General features: G+C 45.6%; 1 protein-coding gene across 1 annotated transcript in view; it reads left to right on the top strand.

Annotated features, from left to right (window-relative positions):
* Positions 1–13730, top strand: part of LOC138452989 (ribonuclease inhibitor-like) — a 295852-nt gene that overhangs the window by 198874 nt on the left and 83248 nt on the right. Inside the window, exon 9 of the mRNA XM_069605375.1 lies at positions 4547–4717. Coding sequence (XP_069461476.1) covers positions 4547–4717 — 171 coding nt within the window. The remainder of the gene's footprint in view (positions 1–4546; positions 4718–13730) is intronic.

The raw sequence follows: 13730 nt of genomic DNA on the forward strand, positions 1-13730 counted from the left end.
AAGAACAAGGCCATCTTGGAAAGGGCTTGCCTTGTGTACAAGAAGAGGCCAACATAGCAACAATGTCACTCACCGGATGCCTACTCCCGGAGGAACTCAAGACGGCCCGGACCTGATTTGATTGTAGAACCCCGGTAGACCTAAACCGGGGTCTCCTCTCTGTTGAGGGAATAAACTCTTTTCAATGATATGCCCCCCCACCGTTAGGTAACAGTCAAGGAGGCCGATCACTTAAAAGAGCAGATAGCACACCCGCTAAGATCACCAACTGCAAAAGAAAAGTAACACTGTTTAGTTGTATAATAATAGTACAGAGGAATTAGATCTTTATGAAGGTATAGATATACCTGAACTATGGTGATGATTATTTTCTGACAACCCCTACCCGATACCTAAAAGGAAGAACAACCCGGTAACTAGCAGATCACTAGAGGATGATGGGCATTCTTTGAGATAAAGAAAAAAGAATGTAGAGAAGGGAAGTTCTTACCAGTGGAATTAATTAAGAAGTCACTAATAAGTCCAACAACGAATAGGATAAAATAAAAAATGGGAAGATTAGTAGAGGGACTATCCCGACGAAACGAGGGACACACTGGAGTCGGGATGGTGCACGATGATGCAAAGCGTCCCGGAGTGCACTTGTATTGGACGTCTTCCTCGAGAAATAAGAGCAGAGTAGAAGGAGTGTCCACGGAATCCTTATGCAGGGGATGTAACAGTCTTCTCACAAGGCAGGGTGCGGGGAGTAGGTAACGTGCAACTGGTAATTGTAACAAAAGCAAATACTGTGCAGTCTGGCAACTTTAAAGTAGAAAATGAAAGAGCAAGAAATACTTGCGGTAATCATTCAAGTCAGTCCGCTAGGCGTGCAGGGGTCCGGTACACAGGTGGATGAACCAGAACAAAGGGCAGTTCAAGGCAGTCCGTTTAAACGTGCAGGGGTCTGGTACACAGAACAATGAACCAAAACAAAGGGCAGTTCGATGCAGTCCATTTAAACATGCAGGGGTCCGGTACACAAATGGATGAACCAGAACAAAGGGCAGTTCGAGGCAGTCCGTTTAAACGTGCAGGGGTCTGGTACACAGAAGAATGAACCAAAACAAAGGGCAGTTCGAGGCAGTGCGTTTAAACGTGCAGGGATCTGGTACACAAGCGGTAAGGTCAAGCCAAGGGAAATCCGAAAGGCAGTCCGTTAGGAGAAAAGAAGGTCGGAACCAGAAGTAGGCAAGACGAAACTTTGGTAACAAAGTGGGAACAACTTCAATAGGAAGCAGCGTTCGGCTCGTCTTGCTGTGCAATGAAGGATTCAGAAAGAGGCTTCGGTTTCCCATTGGTGGCATCTAGGAATGGAGCGGGAATGCTGGGACATGTAGTCCTTTTAGTATTGCAGCCAGTAACAGCTGCAGAAATAGCCCGTTTCCACGGCAGCCTCCACTGCCTATAGAATGGTGCTGAAAAGCGCCGGATTCTATGTCCTAGATGAAAACCAGGTCCAACAGATGGATTACGCCGTGTCCGGCGGGTTAACCCTTTTAATCCTCGGGATACCGCAGAGCCCTGAACCGTAACAAACAACACAAGGCAAGGCACACATCTGCCAATAATAAATTAAGTCAAAATTGCATGAGGATCATTGCAAAAGTCACGCAAAAATTAGCAGCACATTTTTGGGTCTGCCGAGGAGGCATCGTGCGTTGGTCTGTCCAGCCCAAAAAGGGCTTACTTGCAGTGGTAAAAAGCAGGGTGGCATTTCAGTGCCTCCGGATAGAAGAGTGGAGGCATCAGTGTCTCCGCATCGGTCGCCGCAGTAGGCAGTATAGCCATCTGAACCTTCCAGATGAGTGCATACATGTCCTCTAAGAAGCAGCAGGCATTCAAATGGAATGTACATGTGGTCTCTAGAGAGAGGTGAGGATGCTACTTTCTTTATCCGGCACATCTCCCATTAATTCATTTGTCAGCTGTCACAGCTAACAGAAACAGCCTGTCAATGCATTCTTTCTTTGCAATTCCTCTGTACGTTGCCTTTTTGCGAGCCTCGCCCGACTTCATATAGGTCCCAGACCCCTGGTGTTCTTTTTTGTAGGCCCTCTGCTCATTCTTTGTTCAATGACCAATTGAACAGACCTGGTGTACTCTCCTGCCAGGTGCTGTTCCACATAGGATACTTTGTACAGTTCGTAGAGTTCTTTTGCTGTCCCTTCTTGCCTCCCTGGTTTGGTAAGTGTCTCTTTAATCTATTTGGTTTCCTCTGTGCCCCACCACCCAGCCCAACCCTTTTCCTACCTTCAGGAAATGTTGCTGCGGTCTCTGGTCTGTACTAGGAGCAGAGTGGGGCCGCTCCACTACTTTGGCGTTTGACGTCCTGCTCCTGGCGGCTATGCAGCGGTAGGCTCTCTCTCTCACGTCCTCGGTTGCACGCCTTCCTCTTGCTTTGGCTTCGCTGGTCGGGTTTCCTCTTTCTCCATCACCGGACAGGCTCCTGTTCCATGGAACCACTGGAGACACTCGTCAGTCCTCAACAGCATCTCGTTCCCTTCTCCTTGGGTCTCTCGCCAGCAAACGGGTGTGTGGTTCCTCGCTCCTCCGTGGCTTGTTTGACAAGGTACACAGTCTTTTCTTGCTGTTTATCACTGTGACTGCTTCCGATAGACTGTACAGCGTATGATGTTCCAGCAGTGTGCTTTTGCCTCCTTGCCTGATCTTCTTTGTGTCAGTGAGTCATGGTTTGTATTTCACCTAGGTAAGCCTCACTATTTCTCATCCCTGTATGATCTGTATGAATGAAATCCTCTGCTCTACAGAAATACCTAGAGGTGTGGGAAGGTCACAGGGGACTGAGTGGGGTGAGAGGAAAGAGGGGACAGAAATGGTTGGGGTGAATACTGCGTTCTCCCAAGGCCATCGTCACTGGTCCCATGGAAGGCTTCCCTCCCCATGAGATTACCTGCTGAGTACCACTCCCAGGGGGGCTATCGGGTAGCAGCCTCACCTCACTGGCCTCATGGGAAGGGGCTCCCCCCATGGAAGTATTGACAAGACCCTGGGATACCCTTCCCCTCATGCATCTGGCTTCTCCATCAGGTAAAGGAACTCGTGACAGAAAGTCAACATTAACTTGTTTGTTAACTTTGCAATATTCTATGCTAAAAGAAAAGGGTTGTAGATCGAGAAACCAGCGCATGATTCAGCGATTTGTGTCATTTCTTAAACTAAGCCACATAAGGGGCGAGTGGTCCATGATTAAAGTCAACTTTCTCCCAGTGAGGTAATATTTTAAGATTCCCATGGCCCACTTTTATCGCCAGGGCCTCAAATTCTATTGTGGCATAGTTTTGTTCCCTAGGAAACAGCTTCTGACTAATATACATCACTGGGTGTTCTACCCCCTCGTATGTCGGTGAGAGAACGTCTCCTACGCCCACCTTGGATGCATCAGTTTGAAGAACAAACTCTTTATTAAAGTTGGGGACCTTGAGAACTGGTTCACTGCATAGTATGTTTTAAGGGTGTCAAAGCAGCTTTGTTTTTTTTTACCTTACCCCACTTTATCTCTGAGGTTTAGCATTTTCCAGTTTATTGGTTTGATGGATGAAAAATTGGGAAAAAAGCGTTGGTAGTATCCTACCAGTCACAAGAAAGCACTTAGATCGTGTTTGTTTTTTGCACAGGGGTGTCCAACCCGTTACCCACAAAGAATACCAGATGAAACTTTTTTGGGTTGGCGGTTAGTCCGGCCTGTTGCGGGCCCTTGGTGATTTTATACAGATGTGTCATATGCTCCTCCCAGGTTTTACTATGGATTATGATATCAAGATATGCCCCACAGAAACCACAATAAGGTCTCAGTACTACTCGGTCCATTAGCCTTTGGATGGTTGTTTGTACACCATGAAGGCCAAATGGGCGTACCCTAAAATGAATTCCCCTATTGAGGAGAAAAATGCCGTCTTTTCCTTGTCTTCAGGGTTCAGAATGACCTGCCAATAGCCTTTGGTGAGATCAATCGTGGAAATATAAACAGCTGCACCCAGTCGATCAATCAGGTCATGTGTCCTAGGCATGGAATAGTTGTCAAACTGGGACACGGCGTTTCATTTTCGAAAATCAATGCAGAATCTCCACAACTGATCTGCCAAGACTATCAGCGAGGACCATGCCTTCTGTTATATCCAAGTCTCCAACGAGATGGATGTGTGCTCCCTCATAGGTCCCTGCTCTGCAAACCTCTGATCTATTAGATCGGCTTGTGTCCCAGTTTTCTACAGGGTGGGTCTGTGCTGTTCGGATCTCTACCTTTTTTGAGGACCAGTTAGTCGTCTGTCTTTTCCCATGTGGCCCCGCTGCTCAGATATTTCTTCAGCTGTCGATGCCAGTTATGTGCTTGTCTCCTACACAGGATGCGGATGTGCGCCCTCCACAGCTTCTGTGCAGACTAATCCTGTGCCTTCGGCATCAGTTCTATATCTGGGATCTGCTACATCAGACCTCTTTTGCTGTGTGTAATGGCAATGTTTGTCTCTCTCTCTCTCTCTGTCAGGATGGGGACATGCTCACTCACATGGTCCTGCTGTGCTGACCTCTCGACTATGATTAGCACCAGTCCAGCGCTAACAGAGCTGGATCTGACCGGTAATGAACTTGGCGATCATGGAGTTAGACTGCTGTGCGATGGCTTGAAACATCCTGGTTGTAAACTGCGGAAACTAGGGTAAGATATTAATGGTGATTCTTGACTGTACAAAATGAACACTTTTAGCCTCAGCCCCGGCTTTCAGCTCAATTCCATCATTTATGTTCCTTTTCCCTGCATTCAAATTACATTTACTGTTTCCTTACTCACATTATCCATGTTTTTCTACTTTTATTCTCTTCTCAAACCTTCTCTTGTATCCTTGCACACCACCGTAGGACTCACCCAGCTCTCACATCACACATTTCTCATCACAGTTCTGAGAAGGGTGTTTTCCCTATCTTGAGGCCTGATTCATGGAAGTGTTTTATATTGGCGCAATCCCATCGGAAAACGTTTCATGAATCAGGCCCTAAGTCAGGCAAATAAAGGCTTGACGCTGTATTATTCCACTATTAATATTCCACAAAATCCACGTTTTGATGACTTGTATTGATGTCGAGATGGTACAATGCTTCTTCATCAGATATTTGGAGGGGGAAGAGGTTTATGACCCTGAACTCCAAAAATCATCAGCTGCCACTGCCACTCCATGTGAAATTCTGCTCTATTTTTATTTTCCCAGGAAATAAATGACCTAATCACAAAACATGCACTTATAATTCTTTTTCTAAACTATGATTGTGATTTTATATAGAAACAGGACTTGTGTAGCTTCATATGTGTTCACTCCTTGTATTAGATCTACAGAAATCACACCATTTTCTGTTGATTATCTTATTTAAAATGTGCAGTGAAATTGACACATTCAAGCTACACTTGTTACAAAATATTTCAAACATTTGCATAGTAATTCATGTTTTATACAAACTGCGTTAAGATCAATAAAAGAAACAATCATCCTATACGATTAATACAACTTTGTATCTATCAAAACATTAAAATCTGTAAATAAGTCATTTGGCAGTAGAAAACAGAGCTCAGTATTTTTATTACCATTTTAGCTTGATAACACCAGCAGTATGAAGTAGCTTCACCACTGCGATCGTTAACCTAGGCTCCTCATCGGTAGATAACCGATAGTAGAATTCCTTGACGTTCATATATGATGGATTGTGAACATATTTCGCTAGCAACGACTCTTTAATAGATTGGAGAGCCTCACACTCAATCAGGATGTGGGTCCTTGTCTGTAGCATCCTAACGTTCTTAGAAACACCACACTCTCCAGTATCGGGAGGATAGCTAAGAGCAACACGCTCGCCTTGGAAGCAAGTCAAAATGGAGCAACACATGTTCGATCTCCGGGTCCGCGCTTAGCACCTCCAGGTATTAAACACGTTATAAATAACCAATCATAATCAAAACCTCTTCCCTGCACAAGACCTAATATGGGGAATCTCCCCGGTTAGCAGTAGGTTCAATCGGTATCTCATAAATTGTTGCGCTAGTAGGCATTGGGGAACTTTCACAAATATAAAGGCAACAAACCCAAAGGTTTATCCCCAACTGTGAGGTTTTTGTGGACTTTAAAAGAGTTCATATTAGCCATGGGTTCCCCCCAATCATGCTCATACAGTTTCCTCTTAACCTTATCAGGGTTACCAATGAGATCATTTACCGATGAGCCTCAGAAGCTCAAAACGTCATCGCTGTTGCTTTTGAAATTAATTACCGGACCATATGTACCACTCTTCATTGCAATTAACAGATATTCACATAGCAAACTACTAGGTGGTTCCATAAGCTTTCTATAAAGAGTTAATATTTTCCATTTCAAATGACATTTAAGCTAGGGCAGAGCCAACTCAAATTGCAGTGCACAAATAGGTAAGCAGCCCGGGAGCTTCAGTGCTTTTCTCCAAACCCTCGCTTCCACCTTCCCCCAATCAAGAGACCTTAGAGCAGTTGCAGTCTCCATGCCATATATAATAGTAGGAATCGCTTTCATTTTTTTTTTTTTTTTTTTATTTAAACAAGATTTTATTGGTTTTTAAAATAATAAGAAGCTCCGGACTGAAGCGGTATTGAACATTTAAAGCTCATATCTCTTTAGAAATTAAACTCCCCCCCCCCTTTCCCGCCCACACCCTCTTACCACCCTCCCCCCTCATGAGTAGACAGAGTGAAAGTAATTTTTGAGCATTTCAAACATTACAATAGGTAGAGCATAGACGATAATACATGTGGTTTCACCATCAAGGTATGTCAACCAGGGTTCAGCGCCCGCAGCCTCACTGGGTATGAGAGGGCATTATAGTCTCTTTGCATACAGGTCAAGAAAGGTTTGCAGGTAGTCATGAATGACATCAAGGAGTCTTTTATATTGGCCAATAGTTTCTGCATTGCTAGTATATTCCAGACTTCATCAAGCCACACACTGACCGCTGGGGTTTCTGCCTTCCTCCAAAAGTGGAGGATCGAAAAAGATCAGCCACCAGCAGAAGATTAATCAACAGCCTGCGATGTGCCGTGGTGCAACCCTGCTGCAGGAGATTAGTGAGCCCTGTAAGGAAGGCATGGTATCAAGGTAAGACAGACACAGTTCAAGGGTGTTTATTGAACTTTAACAAAGGTGTGATGAACGCCTATCTAATCCTAAAACTGCAGATGGGAGCAAGCCACGACCATGAAATGATAATAAAGCACTCCTAGTGGAGTGGAGTCAAAAAATAAAAGGGCCTATACTAAAACACATATTGCCAATCTGTACCGCTAAATACAAATAGAGTGGGGTAATGTTCATGGAAAATAGAGAAGTGTTCACAAAATGATAAGTCAGGATGTTCAGGCCGTTGGCCTCCCTTCCCCATGTTTGCAGTACGGAACAAGGCGGTTCACTCGAGTATAGCAAACTCGCTGGATTCTTCGCACAAGAACACAGTTCCATTTCCAACATCAGGGCCTTCCGTGCCCAAGTCTCTAAGTTATCAAAGTCTCTTGATTCAGACGGCCTGATGTACAAAAACAAACAAAAAGTTCCTTTACAAATATTCAAGTCAGGTGAGTCACTCTTCACCCTGCATCCCCCTCTTCCAGGCTGAGATCCTCTTCTCCAAAACGTATAGAATACCTTTTCTCAGGTGACTCATGATTCATCCGGGATCTCCCTCTGCCAGGCTCAGATCCCCTTTACACAATTAATCTCTGTCAGCTGGGCTCGGACCAATTGTAGTTTGTATCAGTCTTCGAAGACTTTCGAAAGTGCACAGGGTTTGGCTTGACCTGTTGCAGGACCACTTCGATTTCACAGTTCACAATTTTACACTCCCAGTTGGATGCCTAACAGAGACCTTCGAGTGAGCACCCATGTGGTGCCGGACCACTCTGTATATGGTATCTAGCTTGGTTTCAAAAGTTCCGTCACTCCTTGGATATTCAATTATAACCTTGGTTCTAACACAGACCGGTCTGCTATCAGTCTCCCCGGCTCTGCTGACTTTACTGGCGCTGCTTTGTTGTACAAGCCAAGGACAGTACCATGGCGGCAATTGTTACTCCCCGCCTCGGCTATCGATGCAGGAGAGCCCTGGGTACCTGCGACACACAATGCACCTCTGTTCATCTTTAATTCCCGGTCTTATGTTTATTATTCCCGAGGGTTCGTGAATGTAGCAGTTTCTTTCTCCAAAAAGGTCAAGGGCACTTCCCTCCTTGCAACCCTCTCTGGTCTTGTCGTCTTTCTCCTGGTATTAAACTGCCACCTCGGAACAGCTGCTTCCTCATGTGTTTTGCTTTGCTCACTGTGTGCTACCTGCCTTTATTCCCTATGGGGTCAGGTGTGTTGTCAAGGTGCGGTGCCTGACTCTGCCTGATCTCATTAGCGGGACATGCTCGCAGGAAAAAGCCAGAGGTATTTCTTTTAGCTTTGTCTCAGGGTTTTGTATCAGGGCTGTGGAATGAATAGGGGGGATTGTGGGAACTGTAGTGTTTTATAAAAGCATACTGGGAGTTTGGAAAATAATAGTCAGAGGGACGAGGAGAGGAATGACTGGGATGGTGAGTGTTATAGTATTCCTGAGTGGGCAGAAACGTAGTTGCATCAGAGAGACATGGGAAGGTATGTTGGGAAATAGAGGGGTTTTGTGTTGTTCTCCCTTTCCTTGATCATGCTTCGTTCCAGTGGATGTTAATTTCAAAGCGTAGAGATCGGGTAAATTATTGTCAAGAGGTCTGGTAGGGATGGTTCTACATTTCAGAGAAGGACATGGTTAGGATGAGGTTGAGGTAGAACGACATCATCCTACAAAATCTAAGGGGACGTCGGGCAAGGACATTAGACTAGAGGAGGGGGAACAGCCTGTCTCACCTAATGGTGTTCTCCTATTTTGACATTCTTCCCCGAGTTTTCCACTCAGCTCCGCAGAATGGGGGAAAAGACCCTTGGGTTTTTCACAGCCCCAAGTCACACAGCACTGGGTCGTCTCGAATGTCTACATGTAAAATTTCTTTGAGCCTGGATCTCACCTCAAGCCAAAAACTTTGTATCAGGGGACACCCCACAAGACATGCAAAAGTGTACCCTCAAGACCAGATCCCCTCCAACATAGCCTGTCATTGTTCGGTTTGATACGATGTAGGCGGGCCAGGGTTTTATACCACTGTGCCAGTATTTTGTATCTAGATTCTCACAAGCGCGGCCACAGTGAAACCCCACTACCACTGTGAATCCTTTACCAATCCTCTAAGGGAACACCAGGACCCAGTCCTCACTCCCAACCATCACAGTATGAGCAGCTCCCCTTAGGTGACTTAATTGACTTGTAGAGTTTAGAAATAAGCCCTCTATTGTCCGCAGCCTCCTGGAACACTCGGTCCAACTGCATCAAGTCCCTTGTTGCAAGCGACACATTGATGGGTTGGAGAACCCAGTGCCTTAACTGCATGTACCATAATCTGTCCGTTTCCTCAATGTCCCCCTCCCCTTTGCAGTCTTCGAATGTGCGGATTTTCCCCTTGAAGAATAAATCTCCCATCTTTCTCAACCCTCTGTCTGCCCACTGCAGAAACCCGCTGTCAGTCTTCCTGGGTGAAAAATCTTTGTTCTGGAGAAATGGTGTAAACAGGGAGGGAAAGGAGGTAGTTCCTCTCTCCCTTCCAACTCCATCCCAGGCCTCGAGAGAAGCCTTAGTAACAGGGTTCCAGTAGAGACTCTGCGCCCGGGCCCACTGAGGCAACCAAAGTTCCATACTAACCCAGAGCTTTTTCGAGTCAACCAACGGGCGAATTAGCGAAAGCTCTATAGTGGTCCCAAAGCTTAGGAAATGAGAGTCCCCGATCCATAGCCACGTACAGTGTGGTCTTATTGATTCTAGGGGAGCCCCCACCCATTAGAATACGTAGTGGCACAGCATCTCAGTTCCCTATTGTCCCTTTAGCATTAGAGACAGGAATTGACTGAAAGAAGTATAGAAAATGTGGGAGAATGTTTAATTTGATTACTGCCATTTTCCTCAACCGCGACAACGCAGGTCCTCACTAAAGCCAGATAGTTGACACCAAAAACGACCTCAGTTTTGCTAGTTATGTTGACCACATGGTATTCATATTTTTAGCAGCCCACATAAAGGTGAGCGTCCGCTGGAGGTCATCCTTCAGGCGAGGTGGGATGTTTAGACCTAGGATCTCCGACTTGGCCTTGTTTATTTGGAACCTTCCCAGAGCCCTTAATTTCTTCCGTTGCATGTCGTCCGCAAAAACGATTCATTTTATGGTGTGCATCCCCGAACTTTGGACCCACAATGCACTCGTTGGTCTGCTCCCGCACCGCCAGCAGCTCCATCACAAGCGCAAATAGGAGCGGCGAGAGGGGACACCCCTGCATAGTGCTTCTAGTGAGCAGGATCAGTGCAGTAACTGCCCCATTGATCAGAAGCCTCCCAGAGGGGGGCTCGTAGTTGGAGAGATTCATTTTGGGCCCAAGATTGAATTTCCGCAACACTTCCCTCAAGAATCCCCATTCAACCCGATCAAACGCGTTCTGAACGTCGAGCACCAACGAAAGCATGATTTGGATTTTTCCTGATTCGTCTATAAGGTGTATGAGATTCCTTATATTGTGAACTGTGCCTCGCCCTCTAATAAACCCAGACTGATCTGGGCTAACAAGACTAGGCATGAACCGCTTCAACCTGGTAGTGATGATTTTCGTGAATATCTTGGAGTCTAAGTTTAGTAGGGCTATGGGCCTGTAGAATGAACAATGTTTGGGATTCTTGCCTTGCTTAGGTATTAAGGTCACCTGGGCTTCCGTCACTAAGGCTGGTAGATGGCCACCGTTTCTCACGGAGTTGAACAGATCGACCAGAGGTTTGGCCACTATCTGACTCAAGGACTTACAGAATTTAGCTGTGAGGCCGTCTGTGTAGAAGGCTTCATACAAGTCCCTCTTCTTATCCTTGTCCCCCCCTCCTTTCCCTGGGTTTCAACAATGATATGGATAAATGCACTGCTTGTCGGTTGCCTTAGGAGGTCACCTCCCCCACCAGCTGCTCCTCTGCCAGACCCCGCGCCCGCTTCATTGCGGCTGCGCTTGCTGATGCACCCCCTGGTGACCGCCTTCAGCGCATCCCAGTGGATGCCTTCTGCAGTATCCACTGGATGGTTGCTATTGAGGTATTCTTGAACTGCCCTTTTCAGCTCCTCTAAGAAGCCCGGATCCCGAAGGATCCCAGACAGGAGCCGCCACTGATGGGTCTTGCAGTGTTGCGACCAGTCCTTCATTCTCACCGTCACCATGTCGTGGTCCAAAAGGATCATGGGCTCCATATCTGTGGAAAGGACAGAGTGAGTCATACCAGTCGGGATAAAATTATAATCGATTTGTGACACTGAACAATGCGCATGTGAAGTGTACGTGTAGGCAGTACTATCGGGGTGTAAATTCCACCATACATCCACAACATTCAGGTCACTTATGCGGCTCTTAAGAATGGAAGCTATGGAGCCCATAGTCGTGTAGGAGGTCTGAGCTGACCTGTCTCTGGTACCATCCACATTTGCAACATAAAAGAGTTATGCACTGAATTTGGGGCACAAAACGTCAGTAGGGTGATTTGCCTGCCCTAGAATTCCCCCTCTACCATTACATAACTACCCTGCCCCTGCCGGTTGCTATGTGAGTAAATCCCACATCACTTTGTATTAGTAGTGACTCTGTTACTGCCTGCCGAGGCGTGATACTGGTGTGGGAAGAGTTTGTTTGAGCTGTCCCTGGTCCTTTAGTAATAGGTGGATTTCCTGGAGCGCTACTTTATGCAGTCCCTAATTTAATCACCAACCAATTTAAACTCTGCCCTCTGCATGTGAAAGTTGCATTTAGAAGTTGCGCACAATAGCCTTGCTGAGAAAGTTGCATTTAAAAGTGTACCCTATAGCCTTGCTAAGAAAGTTGCATTTAGAAGTTGCGCCCAATAGCCTTGCTTAGAAAAGGTGCATTTTAGAAGTGTACCTATAGCCTTGCTGAGAAAGTTGCATTTAGAAGTGTACCCTATAGCCTATGTGTGCATTTAGAAGTTGCACCCAATAGCCTTGCTGAGAAAGTTGCATTTAAAAGTGTACCCTATAGCCTTGCTAAGAAAGTTGCATTTAGAAGTTGCGCCCAATAGCCTTGCTTAGAAAAGGTGCATTTTAGAAGTGTACCTATAGCTTTGCTGAGAAAGTTGCATTTAGAAGTGTACCCTATAGCCTAAGTGTGCATTTAGAAGGTGTGCCCAATAGCCTTGCTGAGAAAGTTGCATTTAGAAGTTGTGCCCAATAGCCTTGCTGAGAAAGTTGCATTTAGAAGTTGTGTCCAATAGCCTTGCTGAGAAAGTGTACCCTGTTGTGTTTAGAAGTGTACCCTATAGCCTATGTGTGCATCTAGAAGTTGTGCCCAATAGCCTCCCTTAGAAAGTTGCTTTTAGAAGTTGTGCCCAATAGCCTCTCTGAGAAAACTGCATTTAAAAGTGTACCCTATAGCCTATGTGTGCATTTAGAAGTTGTGCCCAATAGCCTCTCTGAGAAAACTGCATTTAAAAGTGTACCCTATAGCCTATGTGTGCATTTAGAAGTTGCGCCCAATAGCCTTGCTCAGTAAAGTTGCATTTGGAAGTGTACCCTATAGCCTTGCTGAGAAAGTTGCATCTAGAAGTTGTGCCCAGTAGCCTCTCTGAGGAAAGTTGCGTTTAGAAGTGTACCCTATAGCATCTCTGAGGAAAAGTTGCACTTGAAGTTGTGCCCAACAGCCTCTCTGAGGAAAAGTTGCATTTAGAAGTGTACCCTTTAGCCTAGGTGTGTATGTAGAAGTTGTGCCCAATAATCTCTCTGAGGAAAGTTACATTTAGAAGTTGTGCTCAATAGCCTCTCTGAGAAAAGTTGCATTTAGAAGTGTACCCAATAGCTTATGTGTATATTTAGAAGTTGTGCCCAATAGCCCCTCAGAGGAAAAGCTGAGAAAGTTGCATTTGGAAGTTGCACCCAATAGCCTCTCTGAGGAAAAGGTGCATTTAGAAGTTGTGCCCAATAGTGTCTCCAGAAAGTTGCATTTAGAAGTGTACCCAACACCCTATGTGTGTATTTAGAAGTTGTGCCCAACAGCCTCTCTGAGAAAAGTTACATTAGAAGTGTACCCTATAGCCTTTCTGAGCCCAACAGCACTTAGAAGCTGTGCACAATAGCCTATGTGTGTGTCTAGAAGTTGAGCCCAATAGCCTCTCTGAGGAAAGTTACATTTGGAAGTCTGCTCAATAGCCTATGTGTGCATTCAGAAGTTGTGCCAAATAGCCTCTCAGAGAAAAACTGCACTTAGAAGTTGTGCCCAATAGCCTCTCTGAGAAAATCTGCATTTAGAAGGTGTACCCAATGGCCACCCGGAAAAGTTGCACCTAAAAGTGTACCCAATAGCCTATGTGTCTATTGAGAAGTTGTGCCCAACAGCCTCTCCGAGGAAAGTTGCATTTAGAAGTGTACCCTATAGCCTTCTGAGCCCAACAGCATTTAGAAGCTGTGCCCAATAACCTATAAGTGTATTTAGGAGTTGTACCCAACAGCCTCTCTGAGAAAGTTGCATTTGAAATGTGCCCAATAGCCTCTCTCTGAATTTAGAAACGTG

This window comes from Ambystoma mexicanum, chromosome 4p (genome assembly GCF_040938575.1).
Source record: "Ambystoma mexicanum isolate Mex_15411 chromosome 4p, UKY_AmexF1_1, whole genome shotgun sequence".
Classification (NCBI taxonomy): Eukaryota; Metazoa; Chordata; class Amphibia; order Caudata; family Ambystomatidae; genus Ambystoma; species Ambystoma mexicanum.